This window comes from Paramormyrops kingsleyae, chromosome 4 (genome assembly GCF_048594095.1).
Source record: "Paramormyrops kingsleyae isolate MSU_618 chromosome 4, PKINGS_0.4, whole genome shotgun sequence".
NCBI classification, from domain to species: domain Eukaryota; kingdom Metazoa; phylum Chordata; class Actinopteri; order Osteoglossiformes; family Mormyridae; genus Paramormyrops; species Paramormyrops kingsleyae.
Window position 1 is genome coordinate 1,238,796 of NC_132800.1, and position 25,343 is coordinate 1,264,138.

The window sequence follows — 25,343 nt, forward strand, 5'->3', positions numbered from 1 at the left end:
TTTTTTCAAATTGAATTCTTCATTCTGCCAATGCAGATTTGTTTGTTTAATAAATGGTGTTGTTCACAAAACTACAAAAAGTAGTTTGAGAACACAGTAATTCACTATATTCATTATTTTTTTTGACTCAAGGGCCCATAAACATGCAGTCATCCAACTGAAGCTGGATTTGAACCAGCAGCCTTTGGATTACAAGTAACAGAGCCACTTACACCGACTTAGCTTAACTTGTAACTTTTCAAGTGGAAAGAATTGTAATGTACGTGATTATAATACTCATTAAGGTCAGTTTATTTACAGTTCCTACTTTAAAGAGCCAGCCAGCCAATCTAATTAATTTTTAAGTATTTCTCCTGTAATATGTAATACACGTTTAAGTTAATTTCCAGGTAAGCATTTCAGGCAAGGCAGTGCTCATTGACACAGATTATAAAGTTTGTTTCACTCTGCAGCTCCTGGACCTGCCCACTCTCCTGAAGACCAATAGCTCCGATGTATATTTGCATAGCATGACAGGGTACTGCCTTGTGTTAACCTTTCACCATGATGGTGTTGAATAGGGCAACAGTATAAATTCCCCAGCCACGTTGCATAGAGGCTGTTGCCACAGCAGTGGATTCCAGTAGGATTTGTTGGTTTGTGTTCCATGGTGAGGACTTGTTGGTTGGCAGCCATAAAGGTAAGTTCATAAAGATTGGAATTAAAAAGAAAACCTTCTGAATACTTGTTTTCTTGCCCTAATATTGCTGCATTCTTCACATAAGCCATCTCAGGCACAACACCTATACAGACCAGTGTTAGTTAATTTCTAGTGGCTAGAGTATTAATTGCTTACCCTGCCCCCATTTATGTTTAAACTTCCCAAACAGGCTGGAGGAAGATTGACATCATACCCAAAACAGAGTAGGATTACGCCTGGCATTCACTGGAATTATTACATCAGCAATAGTCTGATTGCTGACACAGACCCCTAGCCCAAGAGCTGTCATTCTGGGCCACCACATAGCTAATAATACATGGGAGAGAGTAATATCTGTGGCATTCCATTTTCAGTTGCGGTGGGTTTCTAAATATTCCAAAAATCAAGTCTAATAAAAAATGTAAATATTAAATGAGTAAATTGGATTTGATTTGTTCTTCTGTCCCAACTTGTGATCTAAAAGCAATGAGGCTGCCACACACTGTAAAAAAATCTACTGTAAAATAACAGTCAAAAGTCTGGCAGAAGCCTACTACTTGGCCATTGATGCAGTACAGTATGTACTGTATGTCTGCATGAGCACAGTATTCATGCAGTACAGTATGTACTAGGGATGCAACGGTACTCGGTAAAATACCGGACCATTCGGTCCGCGCTGCACGGTCCGGTACGCCCTTGTGAACCGCGGTATTTCGGTTTTGCACTTCCTTTTGAAAATGGTGCTTAATGCTTATCAGGCTACTGTTAAGCAGTAAGCGCAAATGAGCGAAAGCCCTCCACCGTGAGTTATTGTCCGTTCGTTTTTCTCTCGGAACTCGGAAATTCCATCCAGTTCTCACGTCCATCCAGCTACCCACATCTCGGAACAAACATGGCTGCCTCCATGAACACGCTGCTGTGTGTTGTTGCTTTATATTTTAGCAGATTTGGAGTGAGATTATTTTTTCTGAGAGACAAACAAGAAACACGAACTAGTCAACCCACATTAAAAGCTTTAAAAAACATTTTTGTACATTCATAGCGATATTCTTTTTTCGACAGGCAAACTACAAACAAAACAAAGACAAGTCCGGTAAAAATCTGATATTGCATGCTAGGATACTGTTTACGGTCATGATATGGTATTCTCTACACATGCAATAACTATATATTTATAACTATATTAATACATTTAACAAAATAAACATTTTTAAAGATTTATAAAATAGAATTACTGTTGAGTGTATAAGCCGCCAGTCCGACATCAACGTCACAAAAGAGGCGTCCGATGGAAAGTGACCATTAATGTCCAATCACTGTTGTGGCTCCACCCACTCGCCCTCTCTCACACTGACGTACTGTAACTGGAGCCGAGCTAGCAGCTCGATCGGTACACAAAAGCGGAAAAAAGAAAAACAAACAAGCATGGCCAGCACTAGCGGAACAGATGAGAGGCAGAAGTTTGAAGAAGCACCGGCTTCGTACAAATCTCCAGTATGGTTTTTTTTCGGGTTCGCTGTAGAATACAACGACCAGGGAGTCGAAACAGTTAATAGAAATGCCACTGTTTGTAAACATTGCCTAACACGTGTCCCATATGCTAATGGAAACACCAGCAATATGGCTAAGCATCTCAAACGTAGTCATGCTGATATAACGGTTCCTGAACAGAGGACAGACGAAAAGGTAACTGCAGATAAACAAGTGTCTATCGAAAAAGCTTTTCAATTAACAGACATACCCTGCCACATCCAATAAACATAAGGAAATAACCCGTGCAGTGGGAACATTCATTGCTAAAGATTTGCAACCCTTTTCCGTTGTCGAAGATGCGGGGTTTCGCCACTTAATTAAAACGCTCGACCCACGTTATGTTGTGCCCTGCCGTACACATTTCAGCGACGTTATAATTCCCGACCTCTGTGACAAAGGCCGCAAAGCCATCGAAAACGATTTGGCTCAAGCACAGAGCCTCGAGTGGAATATACAGTGTTTAGAGCACTTTAACATTTTTAAAAGTGTTTTTGTTTACATTTTGTAAGTTTGAATGTTATACATGTATACATATTTCTGAAAGTATGTTTACTCTGACTACTGTGTTGTGTTTAGAGCACTTTAACCCTATGATGCACGAGTGGTATGACCCTACACTTTTCCATAAGTGGGTCATGTTTGACCCACTTATAAAAATCAATTTGTTTTATGCCATTTTTGTCATTTTGGTTTTGAATAATGAATTGTAACATAGTCTGTATTATATTTTGGACCACACAAGAATGATTTCATGTTTGAAATGTTATTTTTTACTTTGTAACACATTTTGATAATTAAAAAATGAATATTACACAGAACAGCAATAGAAGAATGTCAACATTCATTATGTGTTTGTGTGTAAATGTCCAGTCATGGACATCTCCTCTCTCTTATCTATTCTCTTGCAGGTAAGTGTCTGTGTTTGCTGAAGCTTCTGATGCGATGGTCCCTGTTTTGCCTTCTTGTCTGCAGTTGTGACAGACTACCTGCTTCTGGCTGTGATCATTGCACATACAGTAGGGACATTGCACTTCCCACACCTATTGCTGACTTTGTAATCTTTGTTTCTTGGGCAGATCTGACATCTCTTTCTCTTCGATTGGCCCTGTCTGCTTCTTTCCTATGGCTGGCTTGTGGCTTTTGTCACCCCACACCTTCCCATTGCTTTAATGATCGGGGCTTGCAGTTGTGGGCAGCCTTCTAGTCAACTCCTCATGTGTCTTTTGAATTTAATTCAATTAGAATTTAGTGATTAATTGCCATTGCTGACACACCTCAGCTCACAACAATGCAATGCGTTCAACCCATATGTGACGTAGCAGGGGACAGCTAATTCAGCGCCTTGGGAGCAGTGGTTGGGGCGGTTCCTTGCTCAAGGTATCTCAGTAGTGCCTTGCTGGTCGGGGATTCGAACCAATGCAATCTTTCAATTATAAGTGCACTTCCCTAACCATTGAACCACCACTGCTCTTTGTGGAAGAGTCGTCATACATTGGTGATACCTCTGTTGAATTCAGGGTGCTGAGTCGTGAAAAAGGTATAGGAATTTAGGGTGGCGATGTCAAGGATGTTGTAGCACAGCACCATGGGCCACCTCTGTGTTTGTCGCTTGCAGGTGTAGGTGCCAACCATCTGGTCTATGGTGTCAACACCTCCTTTTGTCTTGTTGTAGAATGTGATGGTAAATGGTAAATGAACTGCATTTATATAGCGCTTTTCTACTCCTACAAGTACTTTACAATTTATGCCTCACATTCACCCATCCACACACACATCTACACACAGTTGATCACTTCTGTTTTTTTCTTTCTGCTGTTTTCATCCACTGTATTATTGTGGTGCATCATGCTCAGGAGGACAACAGCCATTCCTTCCTTTCTGACATAGCTGGCCATGGTAATGCTGGCATTGAATCCAAACTCTGTCCCTGGACTTGGAAGCCTTCATCAGAGGGGATGTCTGACTTGTTCTGTCTTAGAGTCCCCACAATAGTGAGATCTATTTCCAGGCACACTGTTGAAAAAGTTATGTTTGGTGTGGCGACCTGTGCTTCTGAATCTACTGCACAACTGCCGGACAATGTTTTCCCCCAGATTCTTCTGAACTTCTTCCCCTGGTTGTCTCCCTGTGTAAACAATCCCATCTACTGCGTATGGGATGTTTGCATCAGGTCTTGCTGTGTAAAATAATCTTCCTGTTCGGTGACACTTCTGACATAGGGTGTGTGGTCCATAGTAAATAAATCCCTGACAGCCACAATTGATAAGAGACACAGGTTCCCATGAAACTGTATGGGAAATGCATGTGGGTCATGTTTGACCCACTTATGGAAGCTTGGGGTAGTAATACAAATATTACAATTTCTTAAAAAGTATAACAGGTAACTTAAATTTTTTTATGGAATGATATAAAAAACATGTTATTTGAGGAATACCTGGAATATGAAGCGATAAAAACTTTTCATTACAAAGATATTGCAAGAAAACGACCTCACTGGGTCATAGTTGACCCACTTGTGCATCCTAGGGTTAAGAGACATTTTAACATTTTTTTAAAAGTGTTTTTTTTTTACATTTTGTAAGTTTGAATTTTATACATGTATACATATTTTATACATAAATAAGAGATAGTTTATTATTTGTTTTGTTGTATTATTATTTGTAGTGTTGTGTTTAAACCGAACCGAAACCGTGGCCCAAATACCGAGGTATGTACCGTACCGTGGGATACCTGTACCGTCGCACCCCTAGTATGTACTGTACGTCTGCATGAGAGCCGGATGCATGCTATAAGGCCGCAGGCCTTACAGGCCCCGTCGGTCTGAGCTCTGTCAAGCCTGCAATGTTCCACCCAGTGTCCTGAAGCAAAGGTCCACCGGCTCCGACAAGACTAGACCCAAATCACCAGATCACCACATCAAAAGGGACACCTCAGCCCCACTGGGCGGCCAGAAACCTGCAGCTAAATTCCAGTGACAAGGCCTGGTTGCCTCAAGACACAGATGCATCCTACACTCGCTGACTCACACTAACACAGGAGGTATTACCCCAGACTAACATTAGGGACACATACACCCATGTCTGGGTCACAGTACAACGAGTACAATACTCTCAACCTTAAAGCAGTATGTTCTCACATAAGAGAAATATAGAAAATAAGACTAAACCCACCAAAGTGGGTTTAGTAACACACTGGGTTACGGCAAAGTCCGGCCCAGCCTCTGAGGCGTGCACATGCTGAGTTACGGCAAAGGCACGCACACACGGAGTTACGGCGAACACCGGCTTAACTTCTGAGGCCCTCAGTCGGTCAGATTCGGCAAGTGTCAGCTGAGCCTCTGAGGTGTTATGGGTCGCCGGGTCCTGAAGGTTTTCTAGGCTAACACTGTATTACAATGTAGTGATTTCCCAACTTCTAAACCGAAATAGAAATAGTATATCCGCGGATCACCCTATCGGCCGAGGCGAATCCGGTGTGCCCCACCATCCGGGATTAGTGGGAGTTCAGCAGTAGAAGGCACAGCCCAGGAGTAATCTAAATAACAGAAATGTCATGACTAAAAATGCCATAAAAGTTCTTTAATTAAATTGGAGTCAGATATAATTCAGTTTTACCTAAAAAGGGTAACTAACTTTATAGGAGCACTCGGAAGGATCCACACGCATTCTAAGCCTTCCGCTGTCCAGTTGGATTCCGCCATTGGGCCAGTGGACGGTTCCTACAATGCATTTGCACACACTGCAGTCACCATCCTGCATATTACCTGACCCAGATTTTATATGATAACTGTTAAAAATCACTCATGAACAGTGTTGGGGAAAGTTACTTTTAAATGTAATATATTACAATACTGAGTTACTCCCCCCAAAAAGTAACTAATTGCATTACTTAGTTACTTTTTATGGAAAGTAATGCGTTATATTACTTTTGAGTTACTTTTGCGTTACTTATTTCTTACCTGGCTAAAGCTTTATGTTGTTCAGGCCTTAGACGTGTTTTTTTGACTAAGAAATTCAGCATTCAACAACAGCCTTTATGACCTCACCTTAAGGGGCAGCGTGTGGCTCAATGGGCTAAGCCTGCAGGTCATTTTCTTTTAAAAACACATATATAGAATAATAATATAGAATTATATAATATTCTCAGAACTTTCAGAGCTATGCATGCCATTTAAAAAAATCTCAACATTAATTATTGAAAGTTGAAAATTAATGTGTTTGTTAAGTTTTTATTTTTGTTTTGGTAGGCTATGGCCTACATAAAGTAAATTCACTGTCCAATGAGATAATAAAGAGTGCAATATAGGCTAGATAATTGCCATTGTGAAATAAGTTATATTAGGGCAAAAGACAGATCTTAAACATTTAAAATGTTTAATAACTTTTTAGAGAACAATGAAATTGTACTACAGAACAAACAACATCCCCAATTAAACATAAATCTTTCAGCTATAATTTGAAAAATTGCTTGACATAGCCTAAACAAATGTATAAGCTGGTTGCAATAGACCAAAACTCTTGAGTTTGATTTCTCTGTTCACGCTCCACTTCATCTGCCAATGAATTCAACGATCTTATCAGATCTCCAGCCGCCATGTTTCAAACGATCTAAACGTAACGCGCTTCCGCCAATCCCCGCCTTGACGCAATGATTGCCGTAGGGTGGGCGTGGTCAGCTCGGAATGCATTTTCAAAGCAGCACTGAGTGCGTGATTCTACGTGACTAAAATATATTTTTAAGCAAATTAATTAAAATAGAAAAGTAACTCGCGCTACTTTTTTAAAAAAGTAACTCAAATATTAATGTGTAAATCTATAAAGTAATGCGTTATATTATCGTTACTTAAGAAAAGTAATATTATTACGTAACGCACGTTACTTGTAACGCGTTACCCCCAACACTGCTCATGAAAGAAATACACATTTGAGTCAACTTATGTCACTGGGTATTGTTTTTTACTTAAATATGTACACATATTTCTGAGCAAGTGGTGTTCTTTGCCTCTGGTCGCCACTCCAGTGGCCTTGTGGGATAGCGTAGCCTCCATTGGTTGCAGACTTTGGATTTTCTCAGAATGTAGTATGTTATTTGGATACCGTTCACCTATACTATCATGTCCATACTGAAAATTCAGACATACTGCTCGTCACATACTATATTTCGCCTACTACATAGCAAACAAGTATGCAAATTACCCTTAATCCTTGTCTGCTGTTTGCTCTCCTGTGTTAAACACTGCTCTCTCCTTGCTCTCTGATCAGTGATCTTAGGCCCAGTCTGCTCTGACAGTGAACCCGGCGGTTTACGTGAGTTTGTGTTTAGTTTCCTGTTCAGGGCTGTGCCACTGGATTGTTTCTGCTTTATTTAATTAAACTTCTACATTCACACTCGCATCCTGTCTCCTGTGGGATTCCTCCTTACTGTGACCTTCTGAACTGTGACAACAGACATACATGCATGAAAATGGTGTGATCAGATGTTTTTCACAGACATCTTACCATCAGTGACTGACAGTTCAACCCAAGTTCCAGATTCTGAAAGTCCATTGACCTTCACACCACAGGAGTAATAACCAGAGTCCCCAGCTGTCAGATTGTTGATGGTCACAGTGAAGACTCGCTGGTCAGGATCATCTCTGATTGACACTTTACCCTCCTGTGGAGAGTCACTGCGTACTATGGGAGTACATGACCTCCATTCTCTCCCTCTGCACCAGTATTTCACATTAGTTTTATATCTGTCACCATAGAAACATGGGATGGTGACAGATCCTCCTCTCCATGCAGACACCCAGTTCACTGTGGACACACTGTCAGCACCTGCAGGCAAAATAATCAACTGAGTTCACATTTTCAATATTATCAATTATTAGTTGTTTTTGTTAATAATACTTTGAACAAGAGTATCAGCAAGTTGTGTTTAACATAACAGTGTGGATGGTTAAAAGGCAAAAACTGTCACTTTGCCATAAGAACAAGGGAAAGACACAGGAAAACAAAATGAGTGCTGGAGCTTGGGAAGGGCTACAGCAGGATGTGTAGCCCTTGCTACTGCAATGTTAACACAACATCATATAAGGCCGGGCAAGTCTCTGATTGGTCAATAAAACATTGCTATAGACCAGGGGTGGGAAATTTTATCCGCAAAGGGCCAGTGTGTATGCAGGTTTTTGGGATAACCTTTAGGTCAGCTGTTCAAACCTAGGTGTGAGGACTCTTCAGCAAATCAGTCCTCTAATTTGTAATCTAATTAGGGAGGTGCAGCAAAACCCCGCATATACTCCGGCCCTTTGTGGATAAGATTGCCCACCCCTACTATAGACCATTCGTCAGGAGATGCCCATGGTGTTCCCACGCCCCACATAATGCATTTTGATTGGTTGGTTTCTCTGTCACTCTGCACTATACTGTCCAGTAAGAGCTCAGAGAATCCCCTGGGCTGAGTGAGATCGCTGTACCTGTTGTATCACCATATCAGCCATCAAAAGAAGGAGGCGTTACTTTTAGTCACACAGTTCATGCAAAAAAATGTAACACAATAGATTCAGAAACTGAAAAAACGTTTTATTAATATTACTATATTTATTCTTACAGTTATCAATTGTTATAATTTGTAATTTTTCATTATTTTAAAAATTCATTCATGTACCCAATCTTCCTTGGGCGTGACCAACTACAGAAGCTCCAATGGCATCTGTCTGTTTCGGACACGTACCTGTACAACTATGGGAACTATGGGAAATGGCTAAATGTGATAAAAAATGTTTCATATCATTCAGTATTGATAAGCATCACGATAAATGGTTAATTGTGGTTTTAAACTCATCTTTTTTTATGCCAAATAGCATTTCATGAATCTGAGGCAGAAGCTGAAGTTAGTGCTGACAAAACACCTGCTCGCATTCATCTTTCGCTTCTCTGTGAATTATTGCAGTGTGTTTTTGTATTAGGATGAACTTCCGGACGACTATGTTGCCTAGAATTAATCATTGTCCTGTTACTGTCATACATATGAGGTGATTGAGGTGTGGATTGATTCTAATCATCCTGAGATTGAGATACGTCGTCTATTATTCACCTATAATATTATTGTATTAAGGTTAGACTGCAAAAGCTGTCTAACCTTTTTTCCCTCTCTGATCACTTATATAACTTGCTTTCCACAAATGACTGGTTTCAGAGTATCCTTATCTTATGTGAAAGAATCCTCGTTCTGGGATGCTTACCCTATTCAAGGACCCTTACCATGTTTCCCCGGGTTTGGGGGGGGGGCTTGTTGAAGACAGGGAAAGGTGTTGCTCAATATGTTCTGTACACCACTGGTCAGTGTATGAGACACCTGCCTTATCTTCATGGGAAGGGAAAGCATTGCTCAAGGATACTCTTCTAATTATTTTGGGAATTAGTCAGTGTGTGTAGAATGCTTACCCCCATCCTTAGGAGGAGGGGATACATTGATTATTGAAACTTTCCGATTGAAACCGCAGGTGGCATTGCTCGGACAAAACTGGAAATTTGAGAACGCATTGCCTGGGGAGGGGGCGGGGCCCTGGCCAGCTTATCCCCTGCCCACATGTAATGCCCAAAATGCCCAAAATTTAGTATAAAGGAAGGTCTATTCGGGGGTTCTGGAGAGGAGGGTCCGCCGGATTGTCGAACCTCGGATTCAGGAGGAGCAGTGTGGTTTTCGCCCCGGCCGTGGAACAGTGGACCAGCTCTATACTCTCCGCAGGGTTCTGGAGGGTTCATGGGAGTTTGCCCAACCAGTCTACATGTGTTTTGTGGACTTGGAGAAGGCATTCGACCGTGTCCCTCGGGGAGTCCTGTGGGGGGTGCTCCGGGAGTATGGGGTGCCGGGCTTCCTTTTAAGGGCTGTTCGGTCCCTGTATGACCGGTGCCAGAGTCTGGTCCGCATGAGCGGCAATAAGTCGGACTTGTTTCCGGTGAGGGTTGGACTCCGTCAGGGCTGTCCTTTGTCACCGATTCTGTTCATAACTTTTATGGACAGAATTTCTAGGCGCAGCCAGGGCGTTGAGGGTGTCCGGTTTGGTGACCTCAGGATTAGGTCTCTGCTTTTTGCAGATGATGTGGTCCTGTTGGCTTCATCAGACCGTGACCTTCGGCTCTCGCTGGGACAGTTCGCAGCCGAGTGTGAAGCGGCTGGGATGAGAATCAGCACCTCCAAATCCGAGACCATGGTCCTCAGCCGGAAAAGGGTAGAATGCTCTCTCCGGGTCGGGGATGGGATCCTTCCCCAAGTGGAGGAGTTTAAGTATCTCGGGGTCTTGTTCACGAGTGGGGGGACGATGGAGCGGGAGGTCGACAGGCGGATCGGTGCGGCGTCCGCAGTGATGCGGGCGCTGCATCGGTCTGTCATGGTGAAGAAGGAGCTGAGCCAAAAGGCGAAGCTCTCGATTTACCAGTCGATCTACGTTCCTACCCTCACCTATGGTCACGAGCTGTGGGTAGTGACCGAAAGAACGAGATCGCGAGTGCAAGCGGCCGAAATGGGTTTCCTCCGCAGGGTGGCTGGGCTCTCCCTTAGAGATAGGGTGAGGAGCTCGGTCATTCGGGAGGGACTCAGAGTAGAGCCGCTGCTCCTCCGCATTGAGAGGAGTCAGATGAGGTGGCTCGGGCATCTGATTAGGATGCCTCCTGGGCGCCTCCCTGGTGAGGTGTTCCGGGCATGTCCCACTGGGAGGAGGCCCCGGGGAAGACCCAGGACACGCTGGAGGGACTATGTCTCTCGGCTGGCCTGGGAACGCCTCGGGATCCCCCCAGAGGAGCTGGATGAAGTGGCCGGGGAGAGGGAAGTCTGGGTTTCCCTGCTGAGACTGCTGCCCCCGCGACCCGACCTCGGATAAGCGGGAGGAAATGGATGGATGGATGGATGGAAGGGGGAGATCTCGGTACTGACTGGAGTTCAGCCGTGGGATAAAGCGCGCATCGCCCGGCACTTTCTCGGGACTCACGTGATGGTCTCCTGATAGGACTGAAACGGGCTCCCCAGTCTAAGAGTGAGAGTAGGTGATGATGACACGTCCGAGTGTGAATAGCTTTGCAGTGTCAATGTGTTGATTCAATCAATTATCACAATAACTATAATATCCATTTGCACTTTCTATTTTATGCATGTTTCATTGTCACCCTTTTTATATATACCTATAAGCTCTTGTATTTTCAATTTTATTCTCGTTAATGAATATATATATATATATATATATATATATATATATATATATATATATATATATATAGCAAAGCATTTCAATGCCACGTAGAATTAAGGCAGTTCTGAAGGCGAAAGGGGGTCCAAACACCGTATTAGTATATATATATATATATATATATATATATATAGTAGTGCTGTCAAACGATAAAATTTTTCCTTGTGGAATTTTGAAATGCTGTTCCTTACAGATATAGAGCCGTATATCCCCCTCACATCATCTTAACAGTATTTCTCGTGGACTGAATTTTACTGTGGACTTTCCTTCTGGATCTTGCTGGATTACCTTTATTGGACTGGTTGCTTTGTACTCCTGGTGAGTTTCCCTGTTGTTTTGACCGTTTTGTCTTTTGTCTGCTTGCACTATTACATTCGTTTGTTTAGTTAATCCCCCATTTGTGTTTTTACGGCTGTGTCTGTATTTGTGCTCAATCGCTGGTCCTGACAAGCAGTCACAGAGAAAATGACGACATTTCATTGTGGGGCAAAAAGTCTCTCTGGCGCCATGGTGGATATTAAATTATCGAATTTTCATCAAGCATTTGTCATATTGATATCCAGGAATATTGTATGGCAATAATAATGGGTACTATTTTATTATCCAGCCTTAATTGAGAGTAATATGAACTGGGATCTGTTGGTCTCTGTCAGCACACCAATACCAGCCTGTGTCCTTCCTCTCCAGTCCCCTCATTGTCACACTGAAGACTTTATTTACTCTGTCATCCCTGATCAGGACATAGCAACACTGTCTGTTTTATTACCTTATACTTATGTAATAAATATACATAAGTTAATTAGACGGTAATCGTTACAGCCCTCGTGTGGATCACCCCAGGTGCCTCTCCTCTGCTCCCTCACATGCCCTGTATAAAGCCTCCTTCAGTCCTGCGATCCTCAGTCCAGTCATTGATGTTGCTGCCTGCATGTGCTCCCCAGTGTGTCCTGTGTCTAGTGTTCTTGCCTGATCCTCCCTACCCTGTGTTGACCCCTTGTGGTCCATTTCCTTTGCCCTGTATCTGGTATAATTTCCTTAATAAAGCCCTTTTTGCTTTTCCCCCACGCCTGCTGTCACCTCCATCCTTGCGCTCAATGTGACAACAAGCTCCACGGCAATCATTATTCCCTCCCAACGGTATTCTTTAAGTAATTCAGCCATGACATTGCGACGTGGATTGACATCAGCCATTTTGTGACTGTTTGTGAATTGGTCTTAGTGACTTAGGAGTCCTCTCGACTACTTTTTAGTTCTTCCAGACTTAGGTGCTACTTTTAACCCTAAGAGGCTTTGTGAATTGCTCTAAGTCAAACAAAAATTAGGAGTCCTAGATTTTGGACTGACACGCCCATTATTTTTAGGAGCTTCTCCAAAATCGGCAAGTTAGTAGCTACTTTTAGCCTTAAGATGCTTGAATATGGACCCAGGACAGGCCTCCCAACCAAACCCCAATACTTACTGATGCACAGGGGCCCCTTATCTTACATCACATCACCTTCCACACACGTCACCCCCCTGTCTACTGACAGCCATAGGGAACCTGAACACACAGATTAGGAACAAACGAAATCCGATTTACAGTCATACATATGAGTCAGTTAAAACATGTTTATATTATTTTTCTTATGTTACTTATCATAATTGTAGGATAACACACACGAATACCACAGGCTCGAAATACCAGGACCCTGAGACAAGGCCTCGCCTGGTATGAGAGGAACTCGATGGGCTCAGCACAAAAGGGGGGTTAGTGATCCCACACAACACACACCCACACACAGATAACAAGGGAGGCCAGCATCCCATCTTTTATGGCCCAAAGATTTAGGAACCTACAGACAACAGAATAGACCTCAAAGACAGGGGTCCCTCGACTTGGCACACAACCCCCTCCCCAGATATCTTGCCGTACCTACCATGGATTCACCCAACATCCTAAAAGAAAGTTTCTTTTACCTTTGGCTTTTGTATACCTTATATGTTTGTTTACTCATGATTGCTAGGCTCAATATCCAGATAGGTTATGTTTGTATGTGTCCTTAGACAATCTTAGTATTGTGTGCCACCCGTATAACCATATTTCACTGAGTATCACCTATTTTACCCCCACACTTCAACACTTATACAAAATTGAATAAATAAATAAATATGTATAGCTACCACTGCATTCATGTTCTCATGGTTATACCAGAAGAATCTTGAAAATTAAATATTGTAACCAGGTATCTTAGTGTGTCCTAACTGTCAGAGATTCTTTCTTTGTTTAACAACCCCCCCCCCCTTTTTCTTCCACATTCCTCTATGGCCCTTATCTGATCTTTGTGGTCCATTAGCAAGTCTTTGTCCTATACTTAATGAGATAGACTGAATTAATATATATGTTATCAATTCTGGAGAGCAGATCATTGGGACCAAACAGAATATGTCATTCCCAGATATTTAAATATTTAATATTTAATTTAAATTGATATTGCAACAAACTGACAGCCACACCAATCTAAGGGTAAGATGTGCTGTTTAAATATGAATATGCAATGTCTTGTCTGTACAAATTATCCAGAGTAGCAACCTCTGTTGATGTGCAACACAAAACACCAATACTGTGTTACTGATGGGATTCATCAACATACATAATATAAGAAATTGATAATTAATTAATACAGATGGTTTGAGGTGTTAATCGCCAGGCTGGTATGGCATGTTTGGTGTTAAAGTGATGGAAAATCACTCCTGATTCCAAATCTGGTCAGTGGTTACCATGAAAGTGTATGTATCAAAAGTTACACCAGCTTAATGAAAATCATCAGTAAAGGGGAATCAGTCTGGTCATAAATCCCAAAAGGACTGATACAGACCCCCTTCCAAAAGCCCGCCAAATGGATGGTCAGCCATTGGTCCAGGAGTCAAATTCCTGGTCATCCCTATTCATGAACTTTAGACCATAAAAACCTGGCACTTCAAAACAAAGCCTCAGGAGAAAGGAGAGCCCAAAGAAGAGAGAGGCGGAGAACATCTGCCCAGGAGAAGAACAGAGAGGAACAGCCCAGAGAGAGGCCCGCGAGAAGCCCTCAAGAAATCGCCAGACCATCGCGAAGCTCAGTAAAAGAGAAGCCCTCCTGAAGCCTGCCGGTGAAGGCCTGCTACCCAACAGAGAACTGCAACCAAGACAAAGCCTTTCACCTTAAAGCTTCACAAGGAGAGAGAATCCAAGGGGCTCCACTCCACTGCTCCAAACGCCGTGCCTTCCTGAGTGCCATCAACTCAGCAGCTCTGCAACCAACTGCCAAGACCCCCCCCCCACTCATCAACCAAGTAAACCAACTTCCTCTTATTCTAACAACTTAAGCTGTTCTGTTAACTTGCTATAAGACTTTAGGGTCGTATTTCCTCAAACTTCGCTTGCTTTGCAAAACAGTATTTCCCTTTTAAGATTACTCATTTAAATCCGGTCATTGCATTTCCATAATTACATTGTTTGTTTCTATTCCATTATTTCATGTTTGTTGTTTGTGTTAAGTGTAATGTCTGTCATATATTAGTTGTAGTGTTAGTTAGGAATAAATGCATGTCTTTTACACAACTTCAGCCTCCAGTACCCTTGCAAGGGTATAAAGCTGGTCCAGTGTTCCACGACCAGGACGAAAACCGCATTGCTCCTCCTGAATCCGAGATTCGACTATCGATCTCACCCTCCTCTCCAGTACCCCGGAATAGACTTTCCCAGGGAGGCTGAGAAGTGTGATCCCCCTGTAGTTGGAACACACCCTCCGGTCCCCCTTCTTAAATAAGGGGACCACCACCCCGGTCTGCCAATCCAGCGGCACTGTTCCTGACCTCCACGCACTGTTGAGAAGGCGTGTCAGCCACGACAGCCCCACAACATCCAGAGCCTTCAGGTACTCAGGGCGAATTTCGTCCACCCCCGGGGCCCGGCCACCACGGAGCTGTTTAACCACCATGGCCACCTCAGCCCCAGTGATGGGCAAGCCCTCCCCAGCACCCTCGGGCTCTGTGCCCTCAGATGTCTCAAAGGCAGTGTGCGTAGATGTATTTGAGGCAGGATTGAGGAGGTCCTCAAAGTACTCCTTCCACCTCCGGGTGATGTCCCCAGGTGAGGTCAACAGCCTCCCCCCCCCACTATAAATAGTAGGAACCAGGAGCTGCTTCCCCCTCCTGATACTCCGGATGGTTTGCCAGAACCTTTTTGAGGCCGACCGAAAGTCACTTTCCATGGCCTCACCGAACTCCTCCCACGCCCGGGTTTTTGCATCTGCGACCGCCCGAGCTGCGTTCCGCCTGGCCTGCCGGTACCCGTCAGCTGCCTCCGGAGACCCCCGGGCTAATAATTCCCGGTAAGCCTCCTTCTTCAGCTTCATGCCCCCCCTCACCTCTCATGTCCACCATCGGGTACGGGGGTTACCGCCACGACTGGCACCGACCACCCTGCAGCCACAGCTCCGTACGGCTGCTTCCACAATGGAGGTCCGGAACAGTGTCCATTCAGACTCAATGTCCCCAACCTCCCCCGGCATGCAGTTGGAATTCTGCCGGAGGCACGAGTTAAAGCTCCAGCAAACAGGAGCCTCTGCCAGACGTTCCCAGCATACCCTCACTATGCGCTTGGGTCTACCAGGTCTGACTGGCTTCCTCCCCTGCCACCTGAGCCAACTCATCACCAGGTGGTGATCAGTTGACAGCTCTGCCCCTCTCTTTACCCGAGTGTCCAAGACGGAAGGCCGCAGATCAGACGATACGATTATAAAATCGATCATCGACCTGTAGCCCCGGGCATGTTCGTACCATGTCCACTTATGGACACCCTTATGCTCGAACATGGTGTTCGTTATGGACAAACCATGCATTGCACAGAAGTCCAATAACAGAACACCACTCGGGTTCAGATCAGGGAGGCCGTTCCTCCCAATCACCCCCTTCCAGGTTACACTGTCATTGCCCACGTGAGCGTTGAAGTCCCCCAGCAAAACAACGGAATCCCCCCGCGGCACGCCAAGTAGCATACCGCTAAGGGAATCCAAGAAGGCTGGGTACTCCGAACTGACATTCGGCACATAAGCGCAGATGACAGTCAGAGACCTATCCCCGACCCGAAGGCGCAGAGAGACAGCCCTCTCGTTCACCGGGGTAAACTCTGTTGTTAATGCACCGAGCTGCGGGGCCACCAATAGCCCCACCCCAGCCCGGCGTCGCTCACCCGCCGCAACTCCAGAGTAAAAGAGCGTCCAGCCCCTCTCCAGGAGATTGGTTCCAGAACCCAAGCTATGCGTTGAGGTGAGCCCGACTATATCTAGCCGATACCTCTCAAACTCCCGCACAAGCTCAGGCTCCTTCCCCACCAGAGAGGTGACATTCCATGTCCCGAAAGCCAGTTTTGTCAGCCGGGGATCGGACCGCCAGGGCCTCCCTTGGCCGCCACCCGATCCACAAAGCACCGAACCCCTGACATTCCCCCTGCGGGTGGTGGGCCCACCTGGGGACAGTCCCGCGTGCCTCTTTCGGGCTGTGCCCGGCCGGGCCCCACGGGCCAAGGCCCGGCCGCCAGGCGCTCGCCTACGAGCCCCTCCCCCAGGCCTGGCTCCAGGGTGGGGCCCCGGTGACCCTAGTCCGGGCGAGGGAAACGGGACTTTGATATTTAACTTTTTCATGAGGTTCTTTTGGATTGCTCTTTGTCTGGCCCCTCCCCTGGGACCTTTTTGCCTTGGGAGACCCTGCCAGGGGCTATTGCCCCGGACAACATAGCCCCCAGGTTCACGGAGGCACGCAAACCCCTCCACCACGATAAGGTGGCAATCCAAGGAGGAGCTCTCACACTCTCTCCCTTTTAAGAACGCCTTATTTAACTCACTCACCCGAACACACTCTCACACTCTCTCCCTTTTAAGAACGCCTTATTTAACTCGCTCGCCCGAACACACTCTCACACTCTCTCCCTTTTAAGAACGCCTTATTTAACTCGCTCGCCCGAACACACTCACACTCTCTCCCTTTTAAGAACGCCTTATTTAACTCGCTCGCCCGAACACACTCTCACACTCTCTCCCTTTTAAGAACGCCTTATTTAACTCGCTCGCCCGAACACACTCTCACACTCTCTCCCTTTTAAGAACGCCTTATTTAACTCGCTCGCCCGAACACACTCTCACACTCTCTCCCTTGTATCCCCCCTGGCCTCACCTTATTTAACTTGCTCACCCGAACACACTCTCACACCCTCTCCCTTTTAAGAACACCTTATTTAACTCGCTCACCCGAACACACTCTCACATTCTCTCCCTTTTAAGAACGCCTTATTTAACTCGCTCACCCGAACACACTCTCACACTCTCTCCCTTTTAAGAACGCCTTATATAACTCGCTCGCCCGAACACACTCTCACACTCTCTCCCTTTTAAGAACGCCTTATATAACTCGCTCGCCCGAACGCACTCTCACACTCTCTCCCTTGTCTCCCCCCTGGTCTCACCTTATTTAACTCGCTCGCCCGAACACACTCTCACACTCTCTCCCTTGTCTCCCCCCTGGCCTCACCTTATATAACTCGCCCGCCCGAACGCACTCTCACACTCTCTCCCTTGTCTCCCCCCTGGCCTCACCTTATATAACTCGCTCGCCCGAACGCACTCTAACACTCTCTCCCTTTTCTCCCCCCTGCCCCACCTTATATAACTCGCTCGCCCGAACGCACTCTCACACTCTCTCCCTTTTCTCCCCCCTGCCCCACCTTATATAACTCGCTCGCCCGAACGCACTCTCACACTCTCTCCCTTGTCTCCCCCCTGGCCCCACCTTATATAACTCGCTCGCCCGAACGCACTCTCACACTCTCTCCCTTGTCTCCCCCCTGGCCCCACCTTATATAACTCGCTCGCCCGAACGCACTCTCACACTCTCTCCCTTGTCTCCCCCCTGGCCTCACCTTATATAACTCGAAAAACGAGAAGAAGAGAACAGATGGCGTCGTGCTCTGTGCCCATTGGCCTATAGCTGGAGACTTGCCTGTCATGTCTAGTAAATATACGCCACTGGATGGGACTGATCCAGCACTACAGCCAACATCATGTTCGACGACAGGCTCCAACAACAGGCCACGTGTGAACAGTTAAGCCAAATCAACCCTTCTAGTCCAGGCGACCGGAGGGATCTTGCAGTTCCTCACAGAAAGTGCAAATGACCCATCAGCGAGGTCGACCGTGGTAGTGAGGGCAGGGGGTGGAGCCTGGTCAACCTGTCCATCACAGACAGACCTGATGTCATTGGAGCTTCCGTAGCTGCTCACTGCCAAAGCGACTCCCATAGTGAAACAAATAGTGAAGTTAGAAAAAGAGCCACCAGTGCTGCTGAAACGACCCCAGTCAGATCAATCACCGGCCTCACAGAAAAGCAAAGGGCACAAGAGACAGGGGCAGTTTATCTGAGTCTCTGTACTGCTTGGACTCTAAAGGAGAGACGTTACAGTATCATGCAGTATATTTGGATATTATGCTTATGTCAGTAACCTGTTCCATGCAACTTTGGTCATGTCTACATATCTGCATTCTGTACTAATAAATACAAATAACACAAAATAAGTATATGAAGTAATTACACTTTAATGCTAAAAATTTTTTGTTAAAAAAGTAAAAAAAAAAAACATACATAATAACATTTTAATGTAGGTGATATAAGAACCTGTGAGAATCCAAATAATATCCACAATTACCAAGAGTATGATACTCAATTAAGCCTCTGCAAATGTGTTCAGAATCTAGCCATAGCAATTTCTACTGATGTAGCAGCAGATCTCCATCATGATCTCCAAACTGCAGCTGACAGTGTGTGGAGGAGCAGGAGAGAGATCTCTACTCAGTACCACTGTAATGAGAGACACTCACCTGTGAGCCCAGCAATGAGAAGAAACAGGAGCATCAGAGGATCCATACGTGTGTGTGTCACTGAGCCCAGATCTGTGGGAACTGACCCTCACTTCCTCATCCTCTGTACCTTCACTGTCACTTTCGTTTCTATTCTCAGACACAGCAGGCAGAGTGAAGGGGGAGTGGACACTTTAAACAGGAAGTGACAAAACCACAGGGCTAAATGTTTAGCACTTCAGCAAAACATTATTATTAGTCTGTACAACATAAAATGAGTTACAGTATCAAACCACAGACTCCTGCATTAATGAATTACAATATTCAGGATGTATAAATAAGATGCATGAATCAGAACTAATGTGTATTTTTATTGTGTCATTGCTTATAAGAAATGAATATTATATATTACAAGGCTCCTGGGCTTCAGCCTGGGTAAACCTGTGCATTACAGCCCCTGTATGCGTTATACCACATTAACATGGTCAGAGGCCCCTGGGCTTCAGTCTGGGTAAGCCTGTGCATTACAGCCCCTGTATGAGTTATACCACATTAACATGGTCAGAGGCCCCTGGGCTTCAGCCTGGGTAAGCCTGTGCATTACAGCCCCTGTATGAGTTATACCACATTAACATGGTCAGAGGCCCCTGGGCTTCAGCCTGGGTAAGCCTGTGCATTACAGCCCCTGTATGAGTTATACCACATTAACATGGTCAGAGGCCCCAGGGTTTCAGCCTCGGTAAGCCTGTGCATTACAGCCCCTGTATGAGTTATACCACATTAACATGGTCAGAGGCCCCTGGGTTTCAGCCTCGGTAAACCTGTGCATTACAGCCCCTGTATGAGTTATACCACATTAACATGGTCAGAGGCCCCTGGTCTTTAGCCTGGGTAAGCCTGTGCATTACAGACCCTGTATGAGTTATGCCACTTGCCTCTCCCTCCTACTTATGCTGCTGTAGCCATATCGGCCTGAGCCTGCATATTTCCCTCACCTAACTGTTTGCACTGCCTCTAGTCTCCCCTACTATGGCTAATGCACTTTTTTATCCCTCTAATCCCTCCTGGGGTGTGTTGCTGGAGACCCAAAATAAGCAAGATATCCTGCCTGTCCTGCTGCCTGTGACGTCGCTCCTATTTGTCCTGCTGCCTGTGACGTCTCTCCTGCCCGTCCTGCAGTCTGTGATGTCTCTCCTGCCCATCCTGCTGTCTGTGATGTCTCTCCTGCCTGCCCTGCTGCCTGTGACATCTCTCCTGCCCGTCCTGCTGTCTGTGACGTCTCTCCCGCCCGCCCTGCTGTCTGTGACGTCTCTCCCGCCCGCCCTGCTGTCTGTGACGTCTCTCCTGCCCATCCTGCTGTCTGTGATGTCTCTCCTGCCTGCCCTGCTGCCTGTGACATCTCTCCTGCCCGTCCTGCTGTCTGTGACGTCTCTCCTATTTGTTCTGCTGTCTGTGACGTCTCTCCCGCCCGCCCTGCTGCCTGTGACATCTCTCCTACCTACCCTGCAGCCTGTGGCGTCTCTCCTGCCCGTCCTGCTGCCAGTGACGTCTCTCCTCTCTGCCCTGCTGCCTGTGACGTCTCTCCGCTCTGCCCTGCTGCCTGTGACGTCTCTCCTCTCTGCCCTGCTGCCTTGTGACGTCTCTCCTCTCAGCCCTGCTGCCTGTGACATCTCTCCTACCCGTCCTGCTGCCTGTGACGTCTCTCCTCTCTGCCCTGCTGCCTGTGACGTCTCTCCTCTCTGCCCTGTTGCCTGTGACGTCTCTCCTCTCTGCCCTGCTGCCTTGTGACGTCTCTCCTCTCTGCCCTGCTGCCTGTGACGTCTCTCCTCTCTGCCCTGCTGCCTTGTCACGTCTCTCCTCTCTGCCCTGCTGCCTGTGACATCTCTCCTACCCGTCCTGCTGTCTGTGACGTCACTCCTCTCTGCCCTGCTGCCTGTGACGTCTCTCCTCTCTGCCCTGCTGCGTGTGACGTCTCTCCTGCCCACCCTGCTGCCTATGACGTCTCTCCTCTCTGCCCTGCTGCCTGTGACGTCACTCCTCTCTGCCCTGCTGCCTTGTGACGTCTCTCCCCTCTGCCCTGCTGCCTGTGACGTCTCTCCTCTCTGCCCTGCTGCCTTGTGACGTCTCTCGTCTCTGCCCTGCTGCCTGTGACGTCTCTCCTCTCTGCCCTGCTGCCTTGTCACGTCTCTCCTCTCTGCCCTGCTGCCTGTGACATCTCTCCTACCCGTCCTGCTGTCTGTGACGTCACTCCTCTCTGCCCTGCTGCCTGTGACGTCTCTCCTCTCTGCCCTGCTGCGTGTGACGTCTCTCCTGCCCACCCTGCTGCCTATGACGTCTCTCCTCTCTGCCCTGCTGCCTGTGACGTCTCTCCTCTCTGCCCTGCTGCCTGTGACATCTCTCCCGTCTGTCCTGCTGCCTTTGACGTCACTCCTGCCCGTCCTGCTGTTTGTGACGTCTCTCCTCTCTGCCCTGCTGCGTGTGACGTCTCTCCTGCCCACCCTGCTGCCTATGACGTCTCTTCTCTCTGCCCTGCTGCCTGTGACGTCACTCCTCTCTGCCCTGCTGCCTGTGACGTCTCTCCTGTCTGCCCTGCTGCCTGTGACGTCTCTCCTGTCTGCCCTGCTGCCTTGTGACATCTCTCCCCTCTGCCCTGCTGCCTGTGACGTCTCTCCTGCCCGCCCTGCTGCCTGTGACATCTCTCCCGTCTGTCCTGCTGCCTTTGACATCACTCCTGCCCGTCCTGCTGTTTGTGACGTCTCTCCTCTCTGCCCTGCTGCCTGTGACGTTTTTCCTGTCTGCCCTGCTGCCTGTGACGTCTCTCCTATTTGTTCTGCTGCCTGTGACGTCTCTCCTGCCTACCCTGCTGCCTGTGACATCTGTCCTGCACGCCCTGCTGCCTGTGACGTCTCTCCTCTCTGCCCTGCTGCCTGTGACGTTTTTCTTGTCTGCCCTGCTGCCTGTGACGTCTCTCCTCTCTGCCCTGCTGCCTGTGACGTTTTTCCTGTCTGCCCTGCTGCCTGTGACGTCTCTCCTATTTGTTCTGCTGCCTGTGACGTCTCTCCTGCCTACCCTGCTGCCTGTGACATCTCTCCTGCACGCCCTGCTGCCTGTGACATCTCTCCTCTCTGCCCTTCTGCCTGTGATGTCTCTCCTCTCTGCCCTGCTGCCTTGTGACGTCTCTTCTCTCTGCCCTGCTGCCTGTGACATCTCTCCTGCCCGCCCTGCTGCCTGTGACGTCTCTCCTCTCTGCCCTGCTGCCTGTGACGTCTCACCTCTCTGCGCTGCTGCCTGTGACGTCTCTCCTCTCTGCCCTGCTGCCTGTGACGTCTCTCCTCTCTGCCCTTCTGCCTGTGACGTCTCTCCTCTCTGCCCTGCTGCCTTGTGACGTCTCTTCTCTCTGCCCTGCTGCCTGTGACATCTCTCCTACCCGTCCTGCTGTCTGTGACGTCTCTCCCCTCTGCCCTGCTGCCTTGTGACGTCTCTCCCCTCTGCCCTGCTGCCTGTGACGTCTCTCCTGCCCGCCCTGCTGCCTGTGACATCTCTCCCGTCTGTCCTGCTGCCTTTGACATCACTCCTGCCCGTCCTGCTGTTTGTGACGTCTCTCCTATTTGTTCTGCTGCCTGTGACGTCTCTCTTGCCTACCCTGCTGCCTGTGACATCTCTCCTGCCCGCCCTGCTGTCTGTGACGTCTCTCCTCTCTGCCCTGCTGCCTGTGACGTCTCTCCTCTCTGCCCTGCTGCCTGTGACGTCTCTCCTCTCTGCCCTGGTGCCTGTGACGTCTCTCCTCTCTGCCCTGCTGCCTGTGACGTCTCTCCTCTCTGCCCTTCTGCCTGTGACGTCTCTCCTCTCTGCCCTTCTGCCTGTGACGTCTCTCCTCTCTGCCCTGCTGCCTGTGACGTTTTTCTTGTCTGCCCTGCTGCCTGTGACGTCTCTCCTACCCGTCCTGCTGCCTGTGACATCTCTCCTCTCTGCCCTGCTGCCTGTGACGTCTCTCCTCTCTGCCCTGGTGCCTGTGACGTCTCTCCTCTCTGCCCTGCTGCCTGTGACGTCTCTCCTCTCTGCCCTTCTGCCTGTGACGTCTCTCCTCTCTGCCCTTCTGCCTGTGACGTCTCTCCTCTCTGCCCTGCTGCCTGTGACGTCTCTCCTGTCTGCCCTGCTGCCTGTGACGTCTCTCCTACCCGTCCTGCTGCCTGTGACATCTCTCCTCTCTGCCCTGCTGTCTGTGACGTTTCTCCTGCCTGTCCAGCTACTGTACCACCGTTCATGGGCTCCCCCAATAAGTCTGGTTCCTCCCAAGGTCTCCTCCTACTAGGAACATAAGAACATAAGAACATAAGAAATTTACAAACGAGAGGAGGCCATTCGGCCCATCAAGCTCGTTTGGGGAGAACTTAGCTAATAGCTCAGAGTTGTTAAAATCTTATCTAGCTCTGATTTAAAGGAACCCATGGTTTTAGCTTCCACTACAATAGCAGGAAGACTATTCCATACTCTGACTACACGCTGTGTAAAGAAGTGCTTCCTCAAATTTGTTTTAAAATGTTCTCCCGCTAATTTCCACTTATGGCCACGAGTTCTAGTATTTAGACTAATATTGAAATAGTCATTTGGCTGAACGGCATCCAGACCCGTTAGAATCTTATAGACCTGAATCATATCCCCCCTTAGTCTCCTTTGCTCAAGGCTGAACAGATTCAGTTCCGCTAACCTCTCCTCGTAAGACATTCCTCTAAGACCAGGAATCATTCTCGTAGCTCTTCGTTGCACCTTTTCTAAGGCAGCAATGTCCTTCTTGAGGTATGGTGACCAAACCTGCACACAGTATTCTAGGTGGGGTCTTACCAAGGAATTATATAAGTGTAACATCACCTCCCTTGACTTAAACTCCACACATCTAGAGATATAACCCAACATTCTGTTCGCCTTTTTTATTGCTTCCCCACATTGGCGAGAGTGGGACATGGAAGCATCAACATACATACCGAGATCTTTCTCGTAATCAGCTACCTTTATTTCAGTGGAACCCATAAAATATCTGTACTGTATATTTCTGCTCCCTGCATGGATTACCTTACATTTATCTGTGTTAAATTTCATCTGCCAAGTATCAGCCCATTCGCTAATTAAATCCAGATCCCGTTGGAGCCTCTCTGCTGCTAGATTAGTATCTGCTACCCCGCCCACCTTAGTGTCGTCTGCAAATTTAACCAGTTTACTGTATGTATTCGTGTCAATATCATTAATGTAAATTAGGAACAATAGTGGTCCTAAAATTGAACCCTGCGGTACCCCACTATAAACGGAGGCCCACTGTGACATAGTGCCTCTAATAACTACTCGCTGCTTCCTATCAGTTAGCCAGTTTTTGATCCAAGCTGCCACAGTTCCTAAAATTCCTGCAGCTTTAAGCTTTAACAAGAGCCGTTTGTGGGGGACAACATCAAAGGCTTTCTGGAAATCTAAGTAAATCACATCATAGGCCTTTTTGTGATCAATTTCACTTGTAGCTTCCTCAAAGAACTCAAGCAGATTCGTTAAGCAGGATCTACCTCTCCTAAATCCATGTTGGCTATCCTTTATAATGTTATTTGCATCTAGGTAATCTACCATTTTCACTTGAAAATGGGAGATTTTCTTTGCCACTGTTGCCTCTGGTTTGCTCATGGGGGGGTTGGGCAGGGATAATGTAAAGCACTTTGAGACAATATAAAGTTTTAAAATGTGCTATAGAAATAAAATGTAATTGAGTTGAAATACTGATAAACTAAAGACACAGAAGGACTTTGGGTAAAAGCAGCAAGACACAGCAGGAGACGTGGGCTTCTGACAGTCAGGCCTCAGAATCCATCACTGCTTACAGTGGAGGATCAGCTCCTCTTACACTGCATGTGCAGCCAAAGTGGAAAATTAAAAAAAAATAATAAAGTCATCAGCTTGCTTGGTTTCCGGTGTCATCCATGTGACTCTTGCTATTTTCTGCAACTTCATAATTAAAGTGTGAAATGAAGATCTGAGAGGGAGAGACACTGCAGAAAAC

The 25,343-nt window shown here is 46.8% G+C and overlaps 1 protein-coding gene across 8 annotated transcripts in view; it reads right to left on the reverse strand.

Moving 5' to 3' along the window:
* LOC111841644 (polymeric immunoglobulin receptor-like) overlaps nt 1-19,456 on the reverse strand; it is a 37,201-nt gene extending 17,745 nt beyond the window's left edge. For 7 of the 8 annotated variants that reach the window (XM_072710428.1, XM_072710427.1, XM_072710426.1 and 4 more), the window contains exons 1-2: nt 19,328-19,429; nt 7,711-8,031 (exon numbers count right to left, since the gene is read on the reverse strand). In XM_072710428.1, the coding sequence (XP_072566529.1) occupies nt 7,711-8,031; nt 19,328-19,373 (367 nt within the window). In that variant the 5' untranslated portion in view covers nt 19,374-19,429. Of the gene's footprint in view, nt 1-7,710; nt 8,032-19,327 lie in introns of all 8 variants that reach the window. The other variant, XM_072710431.1, reaches the window with a different exon arrangement.
* Nucleotides 19,457-25,343: the final 5,887 nt, after the last annotated feature.